Source organism: Candoia aspera, chromosome 6 (assembly GCF_035149785.1).
Source record: "Candoia aspera isolate rCanAsp1 chromosome 6, rCanAsp1.hap2, whole genome shotgun sequence".
NCBI lineage: Eukaryota > Metazoa > Chordata > Lepidosauria > Squamata > Boidae > Candoia > Candoia aspera.
Window position 1 is genome coordinate 251,182 of NC_086158.1, and position 13,169 is coordinate 264,350.

Genomic DNA, 13,169 nt, shown 5'->3' on the forward strand with positions numbered 1-13,169 from the left:
TTACAGGCTCTGCCCAAGGGGCTTTGCTGGCAGCAGCCGGGGGGATCAAGGGGGAGGGCCAGGCGCACATTTCCCCCAGGAAACGCCTTCCTTTCCCGTTCCCTCGGCTGCATCCTGCCCCCTGCGGCGAAACCAGGCTGACCAAGTCAGATCGCCATAGTTTCTGTTCAGCCGGACTTGCCCCGGAGGAAGAGGCGGCTTCGGGGATGGAATGTGCCTGGAGCTCAGCTACTTTTAGAAATGTGCTGACAGCTCGTCCCCGTCCAAGAATCTGTCCCACAGGAACCAGCCGCAGAGCTGTGGAGGACACAGGCTTGGTCCAGATCCAGCCGCGCGGTAAACACGGCCCTAAAAAGGGCCCGAGCGCTCCTCGGGCCATCTGGCCAAACTACGAATGGAAAGAACCCGCTGACGGAGGCGGCCACCCTGCGGCCAGGAAGGGGCCCGCTCCGCATCGGGGGTGCGCCCGTGCGACCACCCCGCCGCGGTCGCCACCCTCCAGCCGCGGCTAGCCGCGCCCCGCAGAGCCCGCGCAGGCGCTAAGGGAGCGAGCCGAAGGGGGGGCGGCCCCAGACAAGGAAAGGGGGGGCGGGGAGAGAGAGCCGCACCCCGGCGCACCCCCAGCCCCCTCGCTCGGCCTCAGCTTCAGCCTCCTTCGGGGGCCTGCCGAGTCCGCTTACGCGTCGCCGCAGGCCCGCCCTCCGCTTCGGGCGCCCCCCAACTGCACGCGCCCGCAGGCGCCTCCCTCTTCCTCGCCCCACACAGGAAGCCCCGCGTTTGCGGGCCCGCCGGACCCTCGCCGCGCTCCCTCTCGCCCGGCGTTGCTCCCCCTCGGCGACGTCAGGGTGGGAGGACTTCAACTCCCAGAATTCCCCAGCCAGCGAGCCAGGCTGGGCGGAGAACTCTGGGAGCGAGCTGGAGTCCGTCCATCCTGCTCTAACCGACCCAACCACCTCGAGGGGCTTCTTTCTTCGAAGATCGGGCACGTTTTGAAATCCTCCGGTCGTTCCCCGACTTTGGGAGCGTCCGGGAATCGGTTTGTCCACTTGCCCCGAAGGAAAGGATGAAGGAAACGGTGTGGGGGTGGGGGGAGGACGCGGCGCAAAGCGGCGCCCGCCGGCCGAGACCGAGACAAGACTCGCTCGCGCAGGCGCGAGAGGGGCAGAGAGGGACCGGGGGCGGGGCGCGCCCCCCGCGCGGCCCCGAGGCCCCGCCCCGTCCGGCGCAGAGGGCGGGGCGTCTCCGCGGGCGCACGTGATCCCGGCCCCGCCCGCCCTTGTGACGTCGCAGGCAGGCGCCCAGGCCGCGCAGGCGCAGGCCCCGCGGACGGCCCGGGCGGCGACGGCGATGGAGGCGAGGGCGTCGGCGGGCGCCGGTAGGCCCGTGAAGGGCATCCTGAAGAACCGCTCGGGCAGCGGCACCGGGCAGGGCCTGGCGGATCCCCTGGCGCTCCCGCAGGCACCGCCGCTGCCGCCCGCCGGGGCGCCCTTGCAGGCGCAGTCGAGCACCGAGAGCCGCGGCGAGGAGCACGGGTGGGCCGAGCCGGGCCGGGCCGGGCGGGCGGCGGGGACGGCGGGCGGGGAGGGCCACGGGCGCGTCCCGTCCCGTCTCACCTCCTGTCCCCGCCCCCCAGGAAGAAGACGCAGAAGTGGGACGAGATGAACATCCTGGCCACCTACCACCCCGCCGGGAAGGACTACGGGCTGATGAAGATCGACGAGCCCAGCACGCCCTACCACAGGTGCGGTGCGCCCGGGGGGAGGCTGGGCCGGGGGGTCGCTCGCCCGGGAGGGTCGCTCGACCAGCGCTCCCCGGTCCCCGACGAGCTTTCCCTCTCCCTGCAGCCTGAAGGAGGAGGACGCCGGCAGCGACGCCGAGGACAGCCCCGTCCCCACGGCAGACGTCCTCGCCCAAAAGTAGGTGCCTCGGGCGGGGGGGGGGCGGCTTCGGTGGGCCCCTCACCAAGGGGGCCGGAGCTTTTGCCAGCACTCGCCGGCTAGGTTTCCTTTGCCTTGGCTGAGGGACGGGGAGGGGGTCCGGGAGGGAGTTCAGCCACACCCGCTTGGGACCCAATGGACTCTCCCCTGCGTTCCGGGTGACTGTCTCCTCCTCTTTGGGGTTATTCCAGTGCCCTTCTCTTGCGGACCTCCGTTTTCCTCCTCAGGGGTCTGGATGCTTTGTTTATGGTTTCCAACTCCCCTCCCCCCAGCACCTCCAGTAGCCCCCCCTGCTCCCCCCGCCCCGGTCTCTTACTGTCATGCTCATTGCAGCGCTGTCCCATTCTTGGCATCTCTCTGTTCCATTAACCCTCTTGCCCAGGCATCCTGCTTCTTAGGCAAGTCGGTTTCCAAAGCATCCATTAAAGAAACAGTGAGACGCTCAGGAATCCAAACATTGCACGCATCTGTGCGCAAATCCGGGGAGGGGATTTTCGTGGCCAGAACCATGAAATGGGAGCGATCTCTAACTCCGTATTATGCCTGTTCAGGCTGTCCTGGTTTGCTGATGCTTGAATGGTAGTGGGTAGCTCTCACTTCCTGATGGTCTGGGGCAGGAGAACAGATTTCTTGCTGCTTCTGCAGGCCAAGGACCAGCAGTTGGAGGTGAACGTCCTTTCTGCAAGGATAGGGAAGGGGAGGATGGGGCCAAGCTGGTCTCCCTTGCTGCCATCCTTCCTTCCGGTAAATTTGCATTGATTTTTGTGAGAGAACGGGGGTGTGGTTCTCCCAGCGACTCCACATTCTCTGGCCAGGGGAAAGGTCAGGCTGTGTGGCGAGGCTGCCGTGTGGTGCATTGTGGCCGGACTGGCTCACATAGCAGGTCACGGGTTTCTTTCCAGTTTGTCAACTTCTCTTTGGCCACTTGTTTACACCTCCTTGATCCAAAACTCTGTTACAAAAAAACCCCCTCCTTGTTCCTCGGAGCTTCCCCTGCTCAGAATAGCATTTCACCCCCTTGCTTATTCAAGAGAAACGTCTTGATGCTTTCAAGAAATTTCTCCACGGTTTGGATTTACTCTGTCTTTTGTCTGTTGTCTCTGTTGATCCTCTTCCAGGATCTGCAATGAGCACCTTTTTGCCTCAAAAAGTCCCTTCTTGCTCCTAATGTACACGGGACTCCCTGAGCACCTGTGTGGGGGTTGTCCTCAACCAGCTTCATTTAGGCACATCTATCTTCTTCAGCGGGGCAAGAAAAAAAATCCGGCATACCGATTTGGAGTCCAGCTCCTTGCTCAGGTTAGGATCTCCAGTGCGGAATGCTGTCCTTCTGCTGGATGCGGCTCTTTCAGGTCTCTGAAGATTGTGCCGTGTATGACTTCTCCCTTCCCCAAGCTACACGTAGCCAGACTTTCAACCGTCTAATTGGTTTTTGCTAATCCACTCATCTTCCTGATGGTTCTTAGGTTCTGCTTCCGTTTCCAGCGCTCTTAAAAATGAGGCACTGATAATAAGAGAGGTGGGATTCCCACAGGATAGAGTAAAACTGTAATGCCAGGGGTGTGAGGTAGAATTTATGCTTACTGCCTCATGCCAGCACTCTAGTCGTAAGCAAACAGCATGGCTGTGTGAACAGCGTGAGGGTCCCTGTTTGGCTCCTCTTGCCAACAGGCATGGCTAAGAGCTCCAGGTTATTCACTGCAGCAGTAGGCTGCATACGTTTACTGCTATGGCGTGCTGATACACATGGAATTTAACTTGCTTAATTTATATTCTGCATTTTTACTAATGCATCACATTGAACGACAGGGTCATATTTATCACACAATCAGGTATCCTTTTCATCTGTCGTTCCATCCTTGTTTTTCGTATCTGAAAGCTGTGCAGCTCTTTGTTGAACAGTGCCTTTTTGAACTCCTGATTTTGTCTTCTTTGATGACATTTGATGACTTCATTTGCAAATTTGACAAGCAGCCCTTTGTTCCCTTACCCATTTAGTCCTTAGAAAAATGTTGACCACACAAGATCAGACAAAGGCTTGAGACAGTGCTCAAGGTTGCCCCTAAAAAGCATTCAGAGAACAGTAGGTTCTAACCCACTTCAGAAGGATGTCCTATTTTGTCCATTGTGCTTCTGTAATTTACCAGACTAGTGACTGTAGAGAGCCAGTTTGGTGTAGTGGTTGAGACATCAAACTAGAAACCAGGAGACTCTGAGTTGTAGTCCCGCCTTGGGCATGAAGCTAGCTGGGTGACCTTGGGCAAGTCATACACTCTTAGCCCTAGGAAGCAGACAATGGTAAACCACTTCTGAAATCTTGCCAACAAAATCTGCTGGGACATGTCCAGGCAGCCGCCAGACTTGAAGGCACCCCCCCCCCCAAAAGTGACTGTGGAAAGAGAAGATTGGTTTGGAACAATTCCTTCTGAATTTTTGCTGGCTTCTAGTTATCAATGTATCCTTTTCTAGATACTCATGGATGGCTACTTAATTATCTGCTTGGAATTTCACCAAGTGTGGATTTCAAGCTGACTGGGTGGCAGTTTTGTGGATCCAACTTCTTACCATTGTTCAATATGGGGACAACTTCTGTTCCGGCCTCTCACATACAGCTAGTGTTGAACTCCTCCTTGGTTAGATGTCCCTCCTTCCACCTTTCTTTTCAGTGCAGCCCCATGGACTTCACTAGATGGTCTCAACTTTCCAATTTCAAAATGTTTTGACTTCAGTATCTGAGTATTTTTCTTTATGATTTCTACCCATGCCCAATTTTTCTCTGAGCTTTTTGAAATCCGCTTTCATAAACTCCAAGAATTGAGTTTCATGGCCTTTCTCTTGTAAAGTTCCCCAAGGTTCCTGCCTTTAGGGGTTCATCAACCCATCTTAATCTTCGTTTTCAACTAGAATCGAGATTTTAAGTATGAGTATGTCAACTACACTTGTCTGCATTCTTGTTCTGTTCCCTCTCATCTTTTTTTCCTCATTGTGTAAGGAGCTTTGAAGAAGTTTGTTTTTGTCCATGTTGCTGGAAAATAAGGTAGTATTGTAATTGATAGTATTAGAGTATATCAAAGAAGTAAGATTGGGAAGTGTTGGCATGTTTCTTGTCCCAGCTACAAAGATTTCTTGTTTGATAAGAAACGAACACTTTCTAATACAGAATAAATTAAATCCAGATTAAATATAGAACTGTTTGCAGGAGCAACACTTCTAAACACTTCATTCTAAAAGCATAAGGGTTTTTGTTTTTGCTTTTATTCCAAAGTCATTTCCTGTTTCGACTTGCAAACATGGAGTAGGACTGTGAGCAGGGTAGCGGTGTTGAAACTTTTTTAAACGGGTCCCCCCTCTAGTCAGCTGCTTCTTTCCGGCCAGAATTCTGGCCAGGGCTGGAACTTTGGGGGAGGGGCTGCTGGACTTCAGCCACGTTCTGGGCGGCCACCTAGCCGTTAGCAACGGGTTCGCCCCCAGATTGCTCTGATTTCCTTTTAGCTTGTTATGTCACACAGTAAACAGTTCCACAGTTTAACTCTTTATGGCGCGAAAAGGTTCTCTGTTGTATTTGTTGGTGGCTTTTCCTACTTGAGAGAACCACGCCGCTAGACCCACGATTTCATTGCTGGAAGGCCCCCGCTCACATGCTTGTCCGGAGACGCAGGTGCCCCACGTCTCGTGCGTCTCCGGCTAGCAGCCTCAGACCAGTTCTGTGTTTTCTCTGCAGGCTGGCGGCTGCAGCAGCAGGACAGGGCCCCAAAATCCTTGCAAAGCAGGATGACAGCAGTGAGGAGGAGGACGAGGTAGACTTGACTCCGGAAGAATTGGGTAGGTATGAGCTTGTGGTCTTCCTGCGCTAGACCGATGCTGTGACCCACTCTGCCCTCAGGAACCCTTTGCAGGAGCTCTTGTGGGAATGGCAAGGGCTGGCTTGAGCAGATTGAGTTTCTATCGCAGGCGCTAAGTAGCTGTAGAAGCGACCGAGATCAGACGTGCATCCGGAGTCTAAGAACTTTGGTGGACGCTTGCTCTCCATCTCCTGCCTTCCTTGCGCCTCCCCTTGGTCATGAGAGGACTCTGTCCGACCCCTGCTCCCGTGTCCCCCGCTTTGCCAGCCCTGAGGGAATGGAAGTACAGGTGGAGTGTCCTGCAGCGCAACAAGAGCTTCCTTATTTGTCCATAGAGGAGCTGTGATTTCTGTACCCGCAAACAACCATGAGTGGTTCTAATGGCTTTGGGATAACCGGGCTGGCGCTTCACCGCCATCTTTCCAGTCCTGAGATATTTTTTCTTTTGGTGGCTAAGCATTAGTGCTACAACGCCTGCTGGTTTGGCCGGCCTCTGCATAAGTCAGCAAGGGCTGGAGAAAACAAAATTAAAATTTGAATTTGATAAAGTGCTGTTCTGTGTCTACCCCCTCCCCCAACCCCTGCAGCTTTTCAGGTGGGAGACTCTAAATTTTTTAGAAAAGATGTGCATCCGGGTGCAGGTAATCGCAGGTAGTCGCTCCTGCAATGCATTATGCAAAATGGGGGTGATTTATGACACAGAACCCCCGGCAGTCAATCTGATGGCGCTGGATTTCAACGTTCACAGCTTCACGTATGTGAAACAGAATGAACTGTGTGAAGTTTCTAAAAATCAATGGCTGGTGTCATGCCTTGTTGCATATTCCGTTTCTCATGGTACAGAGAAAAAGAGACAGTTTGAAATGAAGAGGAAAATGCATTACAATGAAGCACAGAACATCAAACTTGCCAGACAGTTGATTGCAAAGGAGATGCATGGCGAGGCTGCTGCTGATGAGGAGGACGAGGACGAGGATGATGACAATGATGACGATGATGAGATGCAGGATGCGTGCAATACAGGAAGGATGAGCACAGAATCAGGTGAGCTTTGGGCCTCATTGAGAAAGTCCTTTTCACTTGGAACCCACGAGCTGCAGATGGCCAGGTTGGCCACCCCTCCCCAGCTGCTGCCCTGGAACCTTTCATCACATGTCCAGATTCTGTGCAGTGTGAAATATTCTCTTGGTTTATGCTATGCCAAGTTTAGAAGCCTTGGTTGGATGTCTGCTTGCTGGCACGCCCCCATCTCTTCCAAATTGGCTGCCATCTGTTCTGTTTTGTCCCTTCTGGCTTGTGGGGGGACCCACTTCTTGAGCTGGAGAGAGAAACAGTGGAGGGCAAGTAGACAGTTAGCTGTTCTTGCTTTTCTCTTGTCCTCTTTCAGTTTGCAGGAAGACAAGCCAGCTTTGGTTTGTGCCAGGAAGCAGGCGCAGGTGGTGCGGACGAACCGTTAGCCATAGGCTGCTGGTGGGCTTGCGTTCTGAGTGCGCCTTCCCCTTTGTATTTGCATTCCAGATGCAGCAGCATGCCAGAAACAGAGTGTCTCCTTCTGCATCAGCTTCCATTGAGCCTGTTGGTGTCTCTAAATGGGGCCTCCCTTCTTCCCTGGGTGTCCCTTTTGGAGAGGGAAAGAGCTTTCTTCCCCAAGACACTTTCTTGGTTGGGCTGTTCTTCGCGTGAATAAATTGAGCGCTTCTCTTTGAAATTCCAAGAATGGTGAATGTCAGAGAAATTAAAAACCAAACCAAAACCTGGGCTGCCCAGTGTCACCAAACTCTAGTTGCGTAAATTTGTATCTATATCAGCTAAACTTCTCATTTACTGTAGAAATCATTGGAAACTGAGCTAGAAGTGTCCTTGAACCACAAAAGGCATATGAAGTAGAGTGGCAGCCTCACCGACCTCAGGCAGGGAACAGGAGTGGGGAGAGGCAGCAGAGGAGGAGAGGGAACAGCATCTTCCTGTGCTGCCCACTTCCCTCGGCTTCCTTGGCGGAGAGAAGCTCCTCTGTACGGCAGGCCATCCTAGCCTGGGCCGGGACTTCGGGAAGAGAGGTGCCCCTGGCCAGTTCTTGGGCTGCCTTCTGCAGCAGCACGCCCTGTGGCACAAAGCTTCCTGCTGGAGGGGCCTGTGTACAACTCAGCCTTACCGTAGTGAGAACTGCCGTAGCCAAAGGGCCAAAGGAACTTGTGGAAATGGTCTGAGCAACCAATAGGGGAAGGTTGGGATCTTCTTCCTTCTTCCTGCATGCTTCTCAACAGAAGTGGGGACCCCCGCCTGCCTCTTCCAGGCAGGGACAGAAAAACCCAGTTTTACTTAAGTTTTTGTTAACATCCTTCCATTTTGTTTCTCAATTGGCCTCTTCCGATCAATAACTGTTAATTTTCTCAGGTGCTATGTAAGCTAAAGGCTATTAGGCTTTGTTACCAGTCTGCCCGAAGCTGCTGCTTGGACTTTCTGGCTTTCACAGGTGTTTAAATGCTTAACATCTGGCTGTTGGGCCCCAGACGTGTTATAAAATTCAGCTGCTCTAACAAGACTAGAAAAACATGGCTTAAAATCCAAAGTACTAAACGTTTTATAAGTCTTAGCATGCTGATGTCTCTCTGAAACATTCCCAGTCAGTCTTCACTATACTGGTTTTGGATAAGATCTTTACTCTTCATTTAAGTGGGGAGAAGGGACTAGATGTTTTCCTTAGGGTCCTAAGGCTCCAGCTCACCAGGACCCTCTGGAACTTGCTGAACTATTATTCCAACAAAACGATATGGCCATCCATCTTGTAACAGCAATTCTGGGTGGCTAACATAGAATTAAAACTCAATAAAACCAACCAGTAACAATAACAAATACACATTTAGGAGCAGCTGAAGACAAGTCACTACAAGTAACATCCATCTCATGGGCTCCATTAACTTCCCAACCCCAGGAAAACAGCTGTGTTCTTAAGACTTTCCAAAATGCCAGCAGAGATGGATCTTGAAAGCAAAGGTCTGCTGCTTAGATCCTGCCAGATGATATTCCCTGATAGAGAGGACCTGAAGGGTACCCCTATGTTGGAACTAGCAGGGTGGGAAGAAACAGATTAATAACCCAGCCCTGTGCCATGAGGGGCTTTATTCATGAGAACTAGCATCATGAATTGCACTCTGAAGCATACTGGGAGTCAGTGCAGCTCATGGAGCAGAGGGGTAACATGGGTGTAGCAGGGTGCACCCATAACTGCCTGCGTGGCTGTAATCTGAACCAGCTTCCAGTTGCTCATGTGGAGCGGATTGCAATAATCCCTTCCAGAGATGACCAAGACATGACTCGCCATGAGCAGTGCCTCCCCATCCAGGAAAGAGCAGAACTGGTGCATGAAGGGTCACTGAGCATAAGCCCCCCTGGCCATGGCTGCCACCTGTTCCTTGAACAGGAGCCACAAGTCCAGGAGAACTTCCAGGCTGCGCACCGGTTGAGTTTAGGGTAGCACCACCCTATCCAGAATTAAAGATGGCAGAAGACTGGATCCAGAGGGGCCTAAGACCCACAGTCACTCAGACTTGCGAGGGTTGAGCTGAAGCCTATTCCTCCCCATCCAGGCCCCTATAGCTTCTAGACACCAAGAGAGGGCCTCAACTACAGCTCCCAGCACCCCTTGTCACTGGCCAAGGCAGCGGAGCTTCTGGGAGTTAGAGCTAAACAAAATCCAGAGGGCTGCAGATTTTCTCCTCTGCCCTTGTCCCTGGCAGACAACATTGGGATATCTGTTTCTCTGTCTCCCTACCTATTTCAGTGCCAGGAGGAGACCTGGGGAGGCTATCCATCCACAGCCTTGCTGCTGTTGCTGGCAAGCCGCTGATCAGTCCTAAACTTGGGCTCCAGCCTCTCTGGATTCAAAAGGCGTCTGCTCACTTTCCCTGGTGTGAGTCGCAGGGCTGGGGAGCAAGCCAGGCATGGGCCCTCAGCCTTACCTGTCATCAGCTACCTCTGAACTGTTCTAGAGCTAGAGGTCAGGTATGCAAGGTACAGTCCACGTTCTGTAATGCTTTTAAAAGCCTTTTCCCCCCTCTGGAATCAAATCATTTATTTTTCTTTTCTAACGACCCTGAAGTAGTCCTTGGTGACATGCCACAAAGCCAGGTAATTCACACATAACTGGTTCCTTGTTTGTCTGAGTAAATAGATGGCATCTGCCTTCTGTACTTACAGCACAGCCTATATGGCTTAACAGGTATCTCAAATTTGGGGGGAGGTGATTAAAAAGAAAGATACTGAAGCAGACAGGAAGTTTTGGGCTTATACAGTGTCCCAGCCTCCTCTGTTTTCAACCGTTGAGAGCTTTCCTGCAATTAATTTAGCCCTCAGATTAACTTAACCCACATTCAGTGGTGGAATGGCAGCTGTGTCTGTGGCACCCTTTTCTTTCTTCCATCTGGGCCACCTGCTGGTGACTTGCTGGCCAAGAGGGCACTCTTCTCCTCTTGTCTCCAGCGATCTGCTCCTGACTCCTCTTCCAATCTGCCTGTTGTGTTGCAACCACTCTGTAGGCCTTTCTCCCAAATCCTTTCTAGGGCAGATGGGAGCCTCTTGAGTCTGACCAAATCTGTGCTTTGAACGGTGCTGTACCTGATCCAGTCAGTCTCCTTTGGTCTGCCTGGAGGAGCTGGGCTCCTCTGTGCTTCCAGCTACTCAGTAGATTGACGCACGGTTGTCTTCTTCTCAGTGCATGTGGGGGGGGGGCAGCTGCAGGGGGAGAGGCACGGGGGATCAGCAACAGCAGGCATTGGTGGCAGGGTGTGTGCTTTCTGCCAGTTAGGACTGCCTGGAGAAGCAGTTTGACCTCAGGAAGGTAGACGCTGAGGTCAGGCAATACAGATTATTTGTTCTTCAAAAGCACATCCTGGTGGGCAGCAAGACAGCTTTTGCCAACTGGAAGGTCATTTTAACTATTGGTAGCCTGGAAGACCTAAATACTGATGTGGTTGTGAAGGGTGAGAAATCCCCTGGCAGATTTACTCAGAAGACAGCCAACTGAACCTTCCACCTGATTTCAGGAATTGGCACGTGAAGGACCAGTAGTCTATGGAATTGTTGATTTCCACAGCAAGCATTAAGAATCCAAACCCTGGGAGTGCTCTTGAAACTTAAAATGAAAAAAGGGTGTGTTTTTAAAGTGCAGGAGGGTTGCACTGTGTGTGCCGTTAGCAGGACTCTTGGTCTGCTTCAGATATGACAAATGCCTCTCCCGCCACTGGGATGCCCCATGCTGCCTGCTGTGAAACCCACATCTGCTCTTCTCTCTCTTCCTGCAGTACCGGCTCCTAGTGACCCACTCGAGAACATTGCACACAGCCTAGAAGAAGTCTGCTCGGGACTGTAATAGCTCCTGAAGTCACCCCTTTGTGTTCCTTGCTGCGTCGCCCTTCTGCAGTTCTGGCTCACCAGGTTGGCTCGCACTTTGGTATCTGACAAGAATGGTGGCGACCTCAAGGTTTTCTGTTGGGCAGTGAAAATGTGGCTGATGTGGCTGGTTCTGGCGGTCGCAGAAGATGATGCGTTGCTCATCTGCAGAATAACACAGCGCGGAGTAGCACTGGTGACCCAGATGCACTCCTTTCTCTGGTTTGCACCTGCAGAACATCTGGACACTTTGTTTTCTCTTTTATTTGGCATCATGCTGTAGTAGTTGAGTAGCCACAAATATTCCGAAGAGGGCTTTGGTGTTAATGTGCCAAACTGCAGGTAGGAAAAGAGTGAGACACTTGGCCACTGACATTTTGCAAAAGGGATTAATGGAGCAGTGTTTTTATAGCTTTTTTCCCCTTCCCCTTCTGCAGCATTTATCTAGCTGGTTCTTGCAGGTGGTTCTTGCCTCAGCTGCTGAGGGTGAGGGAACAATGGCATTAGGCTTGCTTTCCCAGCTGGCTGTTCTAAAGTAGGGGGTGGTCAGCCTGCCTTTAGGTAGATGCTATAGCTTTTTTTCCATCTGAGTTGGCCTGGATTGGGAGCACGGCATGGTGGCTCTTTCCTCCATTAGGCCACTCTGCCTCTGGGGGTGCCTTCCCGTGTGGTTGAAGACTGCCAGCTTCTAGAAAGAAACTGGGTTGAAAACCCTCTGAACAATCCTATGTTGCCTGCTGGCCTTCCTTCTCTCTCCAGGTGAGCCTGGAACAGCCTAACTGGCCTTCTGCACGTATATGTAGGGATGTGTGGGGAGAAACAAACAGCTGTGGACAGATTTTCGGAGACTGTGAGGATGGTCCTCTCAACTAGTAGTCCCTGTGAATGATGGCATCAGGCAGCAAGAGCACCTCTGATCCTCTGGCTTGGTGCTCATTGTTTCTTAACTTTGCTAGGAGAGGCAGTGTTCACACAGCCCCATATAATCCTGTGATCTTTTTTAGGGTGACTTCTCTACTCTCTACGTCATGAATGAAATCTGAATCATACAGCTATTTTGTAGCTTGACTGGCTTTGTGATTTCCTTAAAACATTGGGCTCTTTAAACTTTAGAACAGAGAGGGACATCCATGCGGTCAGCTGATGTTTGTACAACTATTTGGAATGTTCTAACAAGCTGAACCTGCCTAGAAAATGCCCAGATTGTACTGCTGAATTTGCTCCTTCATTTCTGGGTTCCGTTTCCATTGGCTTGTTTTCTTCTAATTGTTTTATTGAAGTAAACCACTGTGGGTTTCTGTTCTGTTGAGTGTATTTTCCAACAAGCAGATGAGGTGAATGTCCTCATCTCCTGGGGGGCGCACAGCTAGACTGATAACCTGGCAGAATTCTGACATGGGACCTTGGTCTGATGCTCAATGAACTGTGTTCCTGGACCCCCGGCTGGACTCTGCTGTGGCGTTCTCTGTTTTCTCGTCTTAGATTGTGAGCTCTTTGGAGAGGCATGCCACATGGATTCTGTGTCACCTTTGGAGCGCTGGGCTGAATAAAGGCCACACTGGTAGACCGTTGTGGATGGCTGGCTCCCACAGGCCCTCCTGTGAAACCTGATGCTGTGCAGTTTGGTGGTGGCCAACATTGGTGGAGATCCATGTGGACCTGGGGGCTCCTCTCCCAGCCCCCAAGAGGCACTTCGCCTCCTGGCAGTTTGGCGAGAGCAAGTCCCACAGCTGGTGCTTGCCAAGAGGAAGCAGAGTTTTCTTCAGCTGTTGGTGGCCTCTGTGGATTTAATTTATGTAATGCTATATCTTTGACTACTGACATCTCTTCATAATTGACAATAAAAGGGTTCAACCTGAGACATTAAAAATTTAAAATAGTCATTGAAACATGCAAATGAAACAAATAGAGTAGCTAAAACGAACAGTTGAAATGTTTGGAGGGCCATTTAAGGTCCCCTTGAGCTTGTGGCTGCAGTAGGTGTTCCCTCTGGGTCCAGCCC

The 13,169-nt window shown here is 52.2% G+C and overlaps 1 protein-coding gene across 4 annotated transcripts; it reads left to right on the top strand.

Annotated features, from left to right (window-relative positions):
* Nucleotides 1–1,318: 1,318 nt before the first annotated feature.
* Nucleotides 1,319–12,464, top strand: PPP1R2 (protein phosphatase 1 regulatory inhibitor subunit 2). Of its 4 annotated transcripts, none has more exons than XM_063306217.1 (7): nucleotides 1,319–1,532; nucleotides 1,634–1,741; nucleotides 1,845–1,916; nucleotides 5,659–5,759; nucleotides 6,623–6,823; nucleotides 7,298–7,391; nucleotides 11,080–11,178. In XM_063306217.1, exons 1-6 carry the CDS (start codon nucleotides 1,348–1,350, stop codon nucleotides 7,348–7,350), a joined length of 720 nt encoding a protein of 239 aa, XP_063162287.1. In that variant the 5' UTR covers nucleotides 1,319–1,347; the 3' UTR covers nucleotides 7,351–7,391; nucleotides 11,080–11,178. The 4 variants fall into 4 exon arrangements, with proteins under 4 accessions (XP_063162287.1, XP_063162288.1, XP_063162286.1 ...); XM_063306218.1 differs by having other exon boundaries at nucleotides 7,298–7,354; nucleotides 11,080–11,114; XM_063306216.1 differs by lacking the exon at nucleotides 11,080–11,178 and having other exon boundaries at nucleotides 7,298–7,487.
* Nucleotides 12,465–13,169: the final 705 nt, after the last annotated feature.

Coding starts and splice junctions, on each gene's coding strand:
- PPP1R2 (XM_063306215.1), top strand. CDS start 1,348: ATGGAGGCGAGGGCGTCGGCGGGCGCCGGTAGGCCCGTGAAGGGCATC. Junction 1,742..1,844: donor CCCAGCACGCCCTACCACAG/GTGCGGTGCGCC, acceptor CTCTCCCTGCAG/CCTGAAGGAGGAGGACGCCG. Junction 1,917..5,658: donor GCAGACGTCCTCGCCCAAAA/GTAGGTGCCTCG, acceptor TTTTCTCTGCAG/GCTGGCGGCTGCAGCAGCAG.